This window comes from Galendromus occidentalis, unplaced genomic scaffold, assembly GCF_000255335.2.
Source record: "Galendromus occidentalis unplaced genomic scaffold, Mocc_1.1 scf7180000077191, whole genome shotgun sequence".
NCBI lineage: Eukaryota > Metazoa > Arthropoda > Arachnida > Mesostigmata > Phytoseiidae > Galendromus > Galendromus occidentalis.
In genome coordinates, this window is record NW_003805179.1 from 751,307 (window position 1) to 763,014 (window position 11,708).

Here is an 11,708-nt window from a genome sequence, read left to right on the forward strand (position 1 = left end):
TATAGAAAATAGGTTCATTTTTATTTCGATCATCCCAAGTCATTCGTTGGTGGGTCTCTTGGCATCGCCGGGAGGCTTAATATCTCACAATATAGACGCCTTGCCCCCTCGTATGACTGTCTGTCCGTCTCTCCTCAATTTTTCTCTGGCTGGAAGTGCTTCTGGTCTTTCTTGTACAATGCTAGCATCGAATCGTAGATACTGTCTGGATTCGCGTGACGATCTATCCAAGACTGGGCAAAACCCTCCGGCGTGTTTGGGTAGGAGAGCAGTTCGACCTCGTTAGCTGGAACAGACGAATACGAAGCCATCAAGAGAAGGAAGGCGCGATGAGCATTTAACACTGATAGAGTTTGGACAAGCCGGGAGAGGAACCGATATTCTGCGAGCCATTCTCGAGTTCATTGGCTTTATCGATACATTCGGACATTAAACTCACAGGCAGCGTTCAAGCGGGTGTTCGATTGAACCAGGATCATTCGTGGTTTCTTCCGAGCGATCACGATATCTCTCCAGTTCGCAAATTGGGACTGGGCAGGGACTTCCGAGAGGCGAAGGTACATTTTTGACGCTTCCTTGATGTCAGCGAGTGATTTATAGACCTGCAGTTTGACCAGGAAATCTCGCATGGCTTGCTTGCCTTTCTTGTGTATCTCTTCCCTGGAATGTTTCGATAGTCATGTTTAGCGAAGCTTTCGAAACCTCAACTCTGAAGAGAATCGGAGACAAGCATGGTCGTCTCCATGAGGGCGCAACGAACCTTTTCAAGGTGACTCGCAAGTCGGGTTTTTTGTCCGTTTCACCAAGGCTCTCCTCGATCGTGACAAGTCCTGGAGCAGATTCCAAGAGGACTCGGAGGATGACGTAGCGAGCTTGGGAATGAGCTTGTCCCCACTTCTTCGCATCGGGATCGTAAGTCTCCAAGCTCCGGAGACCAGCTAATACCATCATCAGCCAATTCGCGTAAACGATGTCGTCTTGCTGTTGAGTTTCGACATGACCGAAAATTTCCAGGATGTGACGCTCAAGGGTGAGGTATATGCCGATGGCTTCGGCTCTGCACTCTTCGTAAGTGGAACTCATGTTTCCGAACTGTGAATCGTACGTTTGACCCGCAGTGTACCATGTCTCGACCTGGAATACATCAGCGGATTAGATGTATTCAACAAGCTAAAGAAATGACCCGCTCGGAAAATGGACAGTACACTCAGGAATCCCGCGTACCGGTTTGCCTGTCAGAGGATTCACGGTCGACACGTCGAAATTCGCGCCCTTGACAGGATCTTTCTCGAAGAGCTTGCCGGTTCCATGGCCGAGGAGCTCATGTAGTCCGACCTGTACTCCAAGAGCAGCATCTCGATATTTCTTCAGCAAGTCGGCGTCGGTCTTGGTGACGAAGTCGATCTCTGCAGCGGACATCCGAGCTTTCATCGAGTTTTCGAGGTGCACATTCTTGAATCCCTCATTCTGTCGAATTTCATTATCTGTGGGACATGAGACATGTCAGACAGAAGATCACTCATCGAAACTATAATGACTTATGAGGAGATTTTATCACCTGTTTATACACCCAACTCCATTTCATATAAGTGTATATGTATACATTGATTGTCCGTACAGATTTTAAAGTCAATCGTACAGATTCTAAAGTCGTACATATTGACGACATTCGGCTCAACTCACAATTCGGAATATTGATTCCAATCGGAACTCCGCTTGAAGCAAAGGATATAATGTCCAAAGCTGTGAAATCCGGCTTCAGATAGGAATCCTTCTCGAAAGGGCGAGGCCACGGCATCGACTCCTTGATGACAGCTTCTGCTTTTTCGACGAGAACGCCAAGTCTTTTGGAGCCTTCCCGATTCACAACAGCTACGAAGCCTTCGAACTCCGCACGAGCTCCAGCGGGATCACGATAGTTTTCGATGAAACCGATGTATCTGAAACTCGTGAAGTGGATTCAGCTGCGCTCGAACGAGAGAAATACGGCAGAATTGGCGGAAGTCGAATGATGTGACGATGGCGAAACGTGTACTCACGTCTCGACAGCCGGGCCCTTGTCCATCACCCACGAACGGGACCCATCCTTATGGGCCTGGATTGAGCCCGTTTCGAAGTATTTGACGTATTCCCTCAACATGTTCCGTTGGTTCTCGTTGGCGGCTTCCTTCGAGGCTGATTCCAAGCTCTCTATCACATCCCCTAAGAGCTGAAAAGCAGTACCGCCTAGTGAGGAACCTTCCCCGACCAAGTACGATGGGCCGCAGTCTATGGTCTAAGCTTCACTCACGCTCGAATAGTCGCCTCTCCTGACACGGAACTGAATACCATTCCGATCCTCATGGAGGCTCAGAAGTTTTTCCGCGGTTGTATCAGTTTCATTAGAGAGTTGACGTGAGGCAACTCTGATCTCGTAGGAGGTTTTTCCGTCAACGACCTCCTTGAAAGCTCGTTGATTGTACGCGTCGAGTCTCTTCCCGGTGAGAAACTCGGCGACGATCGCCGCATCTTTCTCGTTGCAGTTCGACGACCAGTATGAGTTTATGCCATGTGGAGGGAAGCCCCGAATGCGAACCGATTCCTTAAAATCGTACATCGGTTCCAGACAGTGTTCAGCCCAGAAATCTTGGTCTTCCGGGAATAAACTTCGCAGAACCGTCTGCATCTTGTTTATCGGCACGTCGGGCACAAACTTCGTGTCACCGAAGGCCCTAGAAGAGAGATCGAACGTCGAAAATCCTAGGCTTAAGACTGTAATCGTACAATCTGCACTTTCTGAATGAAGCTTCATTGTCCGGATGAATCAAGACTTACCGATAGTTGCCGCCTGCGGAGAAGAAAGCGCCACAGTAGACGAGGAACGCTTTTACGTCATCGTCCGTGAAGCTGAATTGTTCTTTGAGGTTCGTTGTCACGCCGTCTAGAGTTGGTTTCGACCGTAGAACTTTATCCAAGAATATGAAGATCAGGGGCGCTTCCGGGGAGGTTTGGTGGAACACGATGAGTTGTCCATACCAACTGGCTCTGGAAATCTTTGTGTCGGCATCCGCTCAATTCATAACCGTCGGAGCTATGCACCCCGCGGCTGGAGCGATTGAGAGGTTTTCATCACGATCCGGACCGATAACAAGCCACTTCAATTTCATGGAAGCGGTATGGTGGACAACATCGACATTCGACCAACCTCGACATGAAATGAGCATAGCGCTTTTCTTGCGGCTTGAGACCCTTGAAAGCCTCTTCACAGCTGAGTTTCCCGAAGGGAGTGTCCTTCGGGTAGAATTGATTGGGTAGAGCCATTGGAGGAGCTGGAAAGTTCGGAAATTCCGTAAATTCAGGACGAGACTCGGCTCCTATCGAGAGACAGCATTACTCAAGCCTTCTTGTGCATCTAGGCGGTGCTTGGCAAGAAGCGGAGCTGTCTCTCTGTAAGTCAGATCCGAAGCAGACTACCGCCGAGACCCGGATAGGTTAGGTGTTGTATAGAAGAAGGGGAGTGCTACACGGAGGCTGCGGACTCCAGCCCGGAGTGTGACAACTGAGTGAGACCACTGAGAGCTTGCGTATTGACGAAAATGATGCGAGCGAGAGATCCATCTGTGGATCTCTTCGTTGAAGATCCCTCAGCCCGGGATGGAAACATGTCGAATCCTTAAGGGGAGAAATGTGAGGATACGAAATGAGAGAAATAGCTCTAACAGGGAATCGGCTTGTCTTCGCATCTGGAGGCTTCATGGGCCCTGAAGCATTCGTTTGCGATGATTCAACATCTCAGTCTAATAAGTTAACATTCGCTTCCTTCAACCCGGCTTCACGAAGGTGAGTTTGTTTGTCGGGAGTCCCAGGTCTAACAAAGAAAAATGTGGAGTAACAGCGTCAGTCAGCTGGAGGTGTGCGAATAATCGAAGCTCTCCCTTGCCATAGGGTCGTCATCGGAGGACGGGAATTTTCCGACCTTTTCGTATTCTATCCGATTCCAAAAATTTCCGACCTACGATGACCAATCTATATGAAATCAGAAATACGAGGTATTCGCAGACCACAAGCTGAATCGAGCTGATACTCCACAATTTCCTCAGTTAGGCCTAGGACTCTCGCAAAGAATACTCATTTTATTATAGTTAAGCTGGATTGAAGAACGCGAATGTTCACATGCAGGAGATGAATGACTATTGTACTCGAAGATTCCAACATGCCGCCACAAGTTGGGACTCCGAACATTCGACTTGATTCCGGCGAATTGGGCACCGCGACTGCCAGCCGCTCTGATTTGCATCATTCGGAACGCACGAGAAATATCTATCGGACGATCATATTATTGACCCCTCGACAAGGAACCAACCACACCGAACCCGTTTTGCGTGCATCAGATCCTCTGACGACCCTCCAAGACTTACCGATACCATTCCGAGAGATCCAGGCAGCCACGAAAATTGCTACACCGACACTCAAGGCAGGCAGCCACCAACGAACATTGCTCATCTAGAGGAGAGGCTGTCTTTATGAATGTTCAAGCCAACCGGGAATCGGGGTTATAGAAAGAGGAGCAATCTTCGCCGTCAACACAGACCAGGGCATGGAGAACTCAAGGGAGCTAAGACGGACAGAGCACTCATTCCGAACATGAATCTGACCTGAAATCACCATTGTCACAAGGAATGACATCAATAGCACAACTCTCATCATTTCCCCGCGAGGCAGATCAACTCAAGCAGTCGACGGTCGATTCCCAGTTCCGCAGCGGAGCCGAGCTTGCCCCTGGGGTGGAAGGTGATATTTTGACCATCTGACCAGATGACATGGCCCGATTAAAAACGCGGCCGGCTCCCATCTTTCCCGCTGTCGGCCAGCAAAAACCCTCCCTCTTCTTCTGTGTACGAAACTCGCAGCGGGAGATGCTTGGGCAAAAACAAGACGACACTGACGTGCCACCCGAGGAAATCCATCTTGGACCAGGGGGTCGTGACTGGTAGGGAGACTTTGCGCTGTGATCGAAGAGGGGAAGACCGGCGCCTCCCCAACTCCGCAGTCGGTGCCAGCCTCCAGAACCTTAGCCAATAGCCAAGTCTCACTGATCCCCTCTACCGGAAAGCCGCAAGGCGGCGTCGTCGGGGCGCGCTCACGCTGATTGTTTTCTACTTCTAATCTGAGGGTCCGAACAACCTGGACCAGCACCGATTCCCCTGCCAGTGTAAGCCGAACTTTTTCTCTCGCGGAACCCCTCGGGGTGCGCTAGGGATCTCCGGAGCCCCAGGGCACCGTTTTTTGAGCCATAATGCAATGCATGCTCTTTTGACACCGCAGAACCATCGATTCCCACCGGAAAGGGTACGGAGGATGCCTTTATATACGAGAATGAACTTGAGCTCGGGAGAAATTAGGAATTTTCGGATTTACGGAACCTAGCTTGACGAACACCCCTACAGGCTTGCTGGTCTCACACATTCTGCGAGGCGAATTTGGCCTTCAGAAGGATCATTCCTTTCTTCTTGAGTACTCCGAGTCGCTCTGTACTTCAGGCTGTCAGGTCAATAGGACGAGCGAGCTTGCAACGTGGCACGTGCGGATAGTCCCCAGAACAGCGGAATGCCTATATCAGTGCCTCGATCGTGCAGAAGAGAAAACCCGCTATCGTCGGTGTCTTCGACACCGCTCAACGGTACCCATGAAACAACTTACAGCTTCAGAAATTGCGAATTGAGCTCGAACTTCAAGGACGGAATCTGACAAAAGAATCCACCGGCGACGCCTCCACAGAAATCGTGAGGATCGTCACAACAGTCGTCAGCCAGCGGAATGGTAGCGCCGCGCTCAGTTCAAATTGTGGCGCGAAGCTCCCTCCGAAAGTTTTCCTCTGGAATGTGCCCGACTGAATCTCACTCCGCTACTCTGGTCTCTGGTGGCACTGGATCCCAGAATCTCGCCGCTTTTAGTTCAGAAGGCATGCGGAGCTCAAACTGAGGTCTCGATAGCCTGAGGATGTCACCTACCCTTCGACTCCGTGTGACTCTTCGAATCGTTCAACTGAAAAATGGTATGATTCCAGTCAGTCTTCACCGTCGAGCAGAAGCCGAATGAGCACCGATTATCACCGGAACGATCACTCTACGTACGCGTTCGCGTCCCTCTTCAGGTTGCGCAGCCGAGACGTAGCAACAAAATCTCGTCGGTCCCAAAGCCGGGTAATATCACGGAGTTCTGATCGGTACTGCATTCCTAGTCGATAGAATCGCCAATTCTAGCGGGGACGGTGCGAGATGCTTGCTCCCATGCTCGTTTAGACAGGGAAACTTCACGGGCGTTCGCACCGAAGAACCGATGAAAAACTTCCTGACCTTTTCGTTCAAACTTCAGGCCAAAGTCTCCTCCCAAGACCAGTCGGGTTCGTCCGACGTGTCGCACAAAGCCGCAAAGTCTCAACTCCTTCCTCGTGATGAAACGGATCATTGAGCTCATGAACATCGTTCTACGGCAGAGTAGTGATCTCGCCGAGGAAAACTTATGATGCGCAAGGAGAACTATCATCCACAAAGAAATAGATCTCCAAATGGCTACCACTGATAAAAAATCATAAATCCTCATTATAATCATGTCTCATGTGCGCTCGAGACCGGTCAGCATCTAATGTATTGTCTGGCTCCTCCTCATTCACTCAGTGATTGTTGACACTGTCGACAACGACGACAATTTGTGTTTGTTCCGATACGATGCTTGTGTCTTGTGATTTCCATCACGGCAAGCGGCGAAGCGGCTTCAGAAACTCTTGAAATTCTCCTCAGAGCGTCGGTAGTCGACGTAGCGTCAGGATAGCTCGCTCGGGTTGAGCATCTAATCCCGCATTCGCCGAAATAACCCACCCGCGGGGATCTACCTCGCCTCTCGCGCTACCTTCCAGTTCATTCATTTTCATTCCATTCCTCCTTTTATTTCCAAAAGGTTTTTTACATCCTCATTTGAAAATCTACGGATACGCCAGGCGTAGGAGTTGCTGACTATAGCGGTACGGGCAGTCTCGGGCGGCTTCGCCGAGAGGCCGGTTCTACGGCTGCGAGAGAGAGAGTATCACAGAGCTTGTGTTGTGCTAGGAGTCTGAGGGCTAAGGCCTTATCTGCCCGGACGAGAAGCTCTGGGAGTGGGGTGAGATCGAGCTCCAACTTGGGAATGTTGCACCGGCGGGCTAGGCGGCGGAAAAAGAAGATTGTATGCGCTTTAGTAAAGATAAATCTCGCTCACAAATTGGGGACCAGACAGTTGAACAATACAAGAGTCGAGGAATGACCAAACTGCGGATGATCAACAATAAAAAAGCGCAAAATGAGGTTTGTGACTCGACTAGCGGCGCGAGCAACGTTGACTACATGAGATCGGAACTTAAGGTCCGAGTCGAAGGTGACGCCCAAATCCCGGAATGAGGAAACAACGGGGATGGGATGGCCGTCGGCAAAGTACTGGATGCTACATGGCACCGTCATCGCGACGGCGCATTTCGGTATCGATAGCTTAATCTTGCTCAACTTGGCCCATTCACATATCTTGAAGATCGTGTTCTGAAGGTCAGCACAGTCAGGTGGGATCGGTGATACGGCAAAAAAAAATCAAAAAATTTCGTCTGCGTAGATGCGATATTGAATTCGGTCGTGTCTCAGTAGATGTTTGAGATCGTCACAGTAGATCGTGAACAACAGGGGTCCGAGTCGGGAACCTTGTGGGACGCCAGTCGGCGCGGGGGCCGTCTCAGACATGGTAGAACCAACTTTGACGCGGAAGTGACGATCGGTGAGGTATGCACGGCACAAGGAGACGATACGCTCCCCGAAGCCGAGATCAGACATTTTCGACAGGAGAATCGCGTGATCACAGATGTCAAAAGCGGAGGAGAAGTCGAAGTACACACAGTGGACGGGAGCTCCTTGATTTTTTGACGTGAAACGTCTTTAAAAAGGTTGGCCTAGTATTTCACCAAAAGTGTGACGAAACTTGTCCATTTTCTACGCCCTGCAGCTCCGTGCCTTCTACACCGATCGACACCCGGTTGGTGTCTTTAGATAGCAAATTTACGGCACATCAGTTTTATATACTTCCTATGGAATTCCCACACGCACAGATCAACTCCTGAAGGCAAGAATGACACCCTATGCGCCCTATTAGCCCGTGATCATGGCTGCTCCTGGGAGAGGGCGATTTCGAATTTCCAGAGCGCGCGTAACGGCCCAATGGCTAGCACCTCTTTCAAAACTCAGAAGAAGATATTTTACACTCAGATGGAGATATTTTCCGTTCAGAAGAAGATATTTTCCGTTCAGAAGAAGATATTTTCCCAACATCGGTGAAGAGTTCGACTTCACCAGTGATAATGAGACCGAAAAGTACGAGCTGAGTTCAAAAGGATAATGACGATGCTCGAGTCTTACGAATGGCCATCCCGACATCCCGACGACGTTTCACGTCCTCTACACGGTAGTGGCTCTGCTGCTACCTCTGAATTTTTTGCAACGGCCCAGTAGTGTGATACTTCGATAAGTTGGGTCTCGGTACTCCGGCCTTCAAAAAACCCATGTTGGTGAGGGTCGTTCTGGCCTGTGGTTGCGAGGAAATTAGCTAGGCAGATAGTTACAACGCGCTCCATGCTGAGGCATGGGATGGAGGCTTGGGCAATGGGGCGGTAATTTTTGGGATCACATTCGGGACCTTTTTTGTGCACGGGAGTGACGATCGATAGCCGGAAAAAAATCAGGAACCTGGCCGTCTTCGAAATAACGAGTGCAAAGCGAGTGGGGCTCGCAAACGTGGTGAGCAAGACGTCTGAATACCGAGGGCGGTATGCCGTCAGGAGTGAGACTATGCTTATTCTTGAGCTTTTTAAGCTTCTTTACCACGCCCTCAGGGGGGAAAATCACATCATTCACAGAAACGTCGCTGCGAAGGGAGGATCTCGCGTGCGGAACAGGGGGCGCAGAGGGGTCGGGATTCGGGATTGAAAACAGTTGCGAAGTGCGCTAGGAGCTCATTCGCCTTATTCGTTTCTTCGGTCAGGGTTCTGTCACCGACGACTACTGGGGCAACACCAGTTTGCGCGGAGAGGCGGCTGCGGGCATAGGCGAAGAAAAATTTCCGGATTAGCGGTGCCGATAGTTTTCTCGAGGAGCTTTCGCTGCCGCAGAGTCGCCCGGGCAAGGGATCTGGCAAGCGCCTGATGACCCTCAGAAGGCGGCTTTTCGGATCGGAGCTTGCAGGTGGCCCGACCGATGAATCTGTCCATCGGCGATGGGGAAGCGGCTGCATGAGGCGTGAATACGCACAGTAGATGTGAGAGATATTCACGGAAGTGTTCATACATTTCGTCAGTTGAGTGACAACAAGCGGAAAACTAGCGCCAGTGTACAATTGACAGGTTAGCGGCAACGGAATCAAAGTCCGTCCGACGGAAGTTGATGACGGGGACGTCAGGTTCTGACGGGGACCGTAGCCTAGATTATAGTATGACGTCAAGACGAATCGCGAGATCATCGCTCACCACGGGGGAGGGTTGAACCTCGACCAGGTCAATCAGATGAGGGCATTTGGTGAGCACGAGGTCTAGTATGTTTCCACTGCGGGGCCGCGTGGCGACCTCTACGAGCTGCTCGAAAGCAAAAGATAGACAAAACGTCAGAAAAATGTGCTCCTTGCTGGCTGGCAATCCAACGAGTTTAGTGGTTGACCATTGGATGTCGGGTTGGCTGAAGTCGCCGAAGAGAATAATGGGCGCAGGTGTGTCGCTCAGAGAAGACAGAGTACCACACATTCGGGACATGCGTTCGGAGAGTTGATCCGCGCTTCCAGTCGCGGAGAAGTACGCAGTGATTATTCGGCAGTGATCGGGTTAATCGAGTAGTATGTCCACAGCGATGACTGGGTAATGGAGCAAGTACGGGATGAAAGTACGGTTTGACAAGGAGGCAAGCACCGCCTACATGTGCGTTCCGGTCTTCGATGAAAATCTCGAAGCGTCCGTTACCGGATAGTTCACTATCACTCAGAGCCTCGGAGCGCAGTCTCGAGTACCGTCCGGCGAATCTTCTATCTATGCTTTCGCCTAGTCCCATCGATTCCTGTTGCCATCCCGCTACCTGCTGATTCTCAAAAAAACTAATGCATAGAGCGTCTAAGACGCGTATGTACTGCGGCCGTTGAATTCTGGGTAGTATTCCGTCGAGTGGTGCACGAACCTCCGCGGAGAAATGAGGCGACTTCGGACGGGAACCGTCTCTGTCTCTATGCCCGTCTGAGCCGTGAGGTATTTTGGCTTTTCGTCTTTCCTCGCTTGCCAACGTCGTAATCATTCGTAAATCTTTGTGTGATGAGAATGAGGAGCCGGCCATTCTTGTCGGACATTCATTCCGCTCCTGATTGCTTCTCGCTCTATTGTGTCTCCCGAGAGTGCAGCCATCGACAGGTACCGAGAGAAGATACAAATATCTCCCTCGAACGAGTGAAAGAACAGCCCGCAGTCATTGGGAACTATTCCATGTTGAGTGTCAGTGATCCTCGGGGAGCGTGGGAGAGGCTCAGTGAGCGAGAAAACACTTGCAACACCAAAATACCGCTTTTGCCCAAGAGCTGGAACGGTGAATCCACAATCCTGAGGAGGGCTCGGGTCGAGTGGGTGAAGCACGGATTCTCCAGGCTCCACCAGGTAGCAGAGTGGTCTGTCTCGAGTATCCTCGTGGGCTGGGCCCAGTGCGAAGCTGCGACGAGCAGCAGAGATGGATCGGGAAGATCTGCTTCTCGACTGCGAGAACATTTGAAAGTGCGCGCCGAATGGAATACGTATGAGAGAGGCTGTAGTTGAGAGACCGCGCACCGTGCGGACCCGGTCCGCTGGTACATCGGACCTCAGCAAGAACACTATGGCTAGGGATTGAGGAGAGCGAGCCGGCGGGGTCATGAGCGTCCGGTGGCGACGGTATGCGGTCGGCAAAATCACCTCGAACCAGAGGAGAAGCGAGCTGGGATGACTGGATTGCGGCGGAGCTCAATATGGGTACTGATGGATGGCTGGTGATATCGAGTTACCGCATACACTCGTCGAGAGTTCTAAAAAGAGAGCGGGTGACCCCAATTTCCGATTTTAGTGACGAGAAGAGGATATGGAATGACTGATAAGAATCGGCAGAAATTTCAACACGCAAGCCCACATCTTCGCGAAGTGCAATAACACCATAGATATTTTGGTGGTGTGTGTGATTCGTTGAGGAGACGCGTATCATCGTAATCAGCAGTAATGATTCGGTTCTGAGCGCTTGCCAGTACATCTAAGTAGTCGAAGATCAGAAAAAGATCGTCAAGCGAAAGATCACACTGGTGATATTCATTCACTTAGACTCGTGACGCAATTTCAGATTTGAGGAGAAGAAGGGAATGAAAGGAGGGAAGGAGGACGGCAGTCTCCGGTGAGACACCCAGCGCATCCAGAGGGTAGACGACCGTGGAAATTCAAAGACGTTCTACCTCAAAAGACGACTCGTTCTCTCTTCCTCTTATCATACCCATTCACACGGAATTTATTGTTCTCAGCTCTTGTGTCGTCCCTTTTTGTACAAGTTCGGCGGATAGTTTTTCCCGCCGAGTGTTTCCTCTGCGCCGACCGATCTTCCAATCGGCAGCACGTGCTGCGCGAGCAGCATTCGAACGGAGATATATTAACAAATCATGCTCTGTTCGCTGAT

General features: G+C 50.7%; 1 protein-coding gene across 1 annotated transcript; it reads right to left on the reverse strand.

The window, feature by feature from the left end:
* On the reverse strand, positions 1–5,756 carry LOC100899501 (dipeptidyl peptidase 3). Its single transcript, XM_003741677.2, has 11 exons — positions 5,680–5,756; positions 4,398–4,482; positions 3,185–3,308; positions 2,815–3,024; positions 2,291–2,711; positions 2,040–2,209; positions 1,684–1,940; positions 1,225–1,484; positions 761–1,134; positions 440–660; positions 1–286 (listed from the first exon to the last, which is right to left on the reverse strand). Exons 2-11 carry the CDS (start codon positions 4,480–4,482, stop codon positions 135–137), a joined length of 2,274 nt encoding a protein of 757 aa, XP_003741725.1. The 5' UTR covers positions 5,680–5,756; the 3' UTR covers positions 1–134.
* Positions 5,757–11,708: the final 5,952 nt, after the last annotated feature.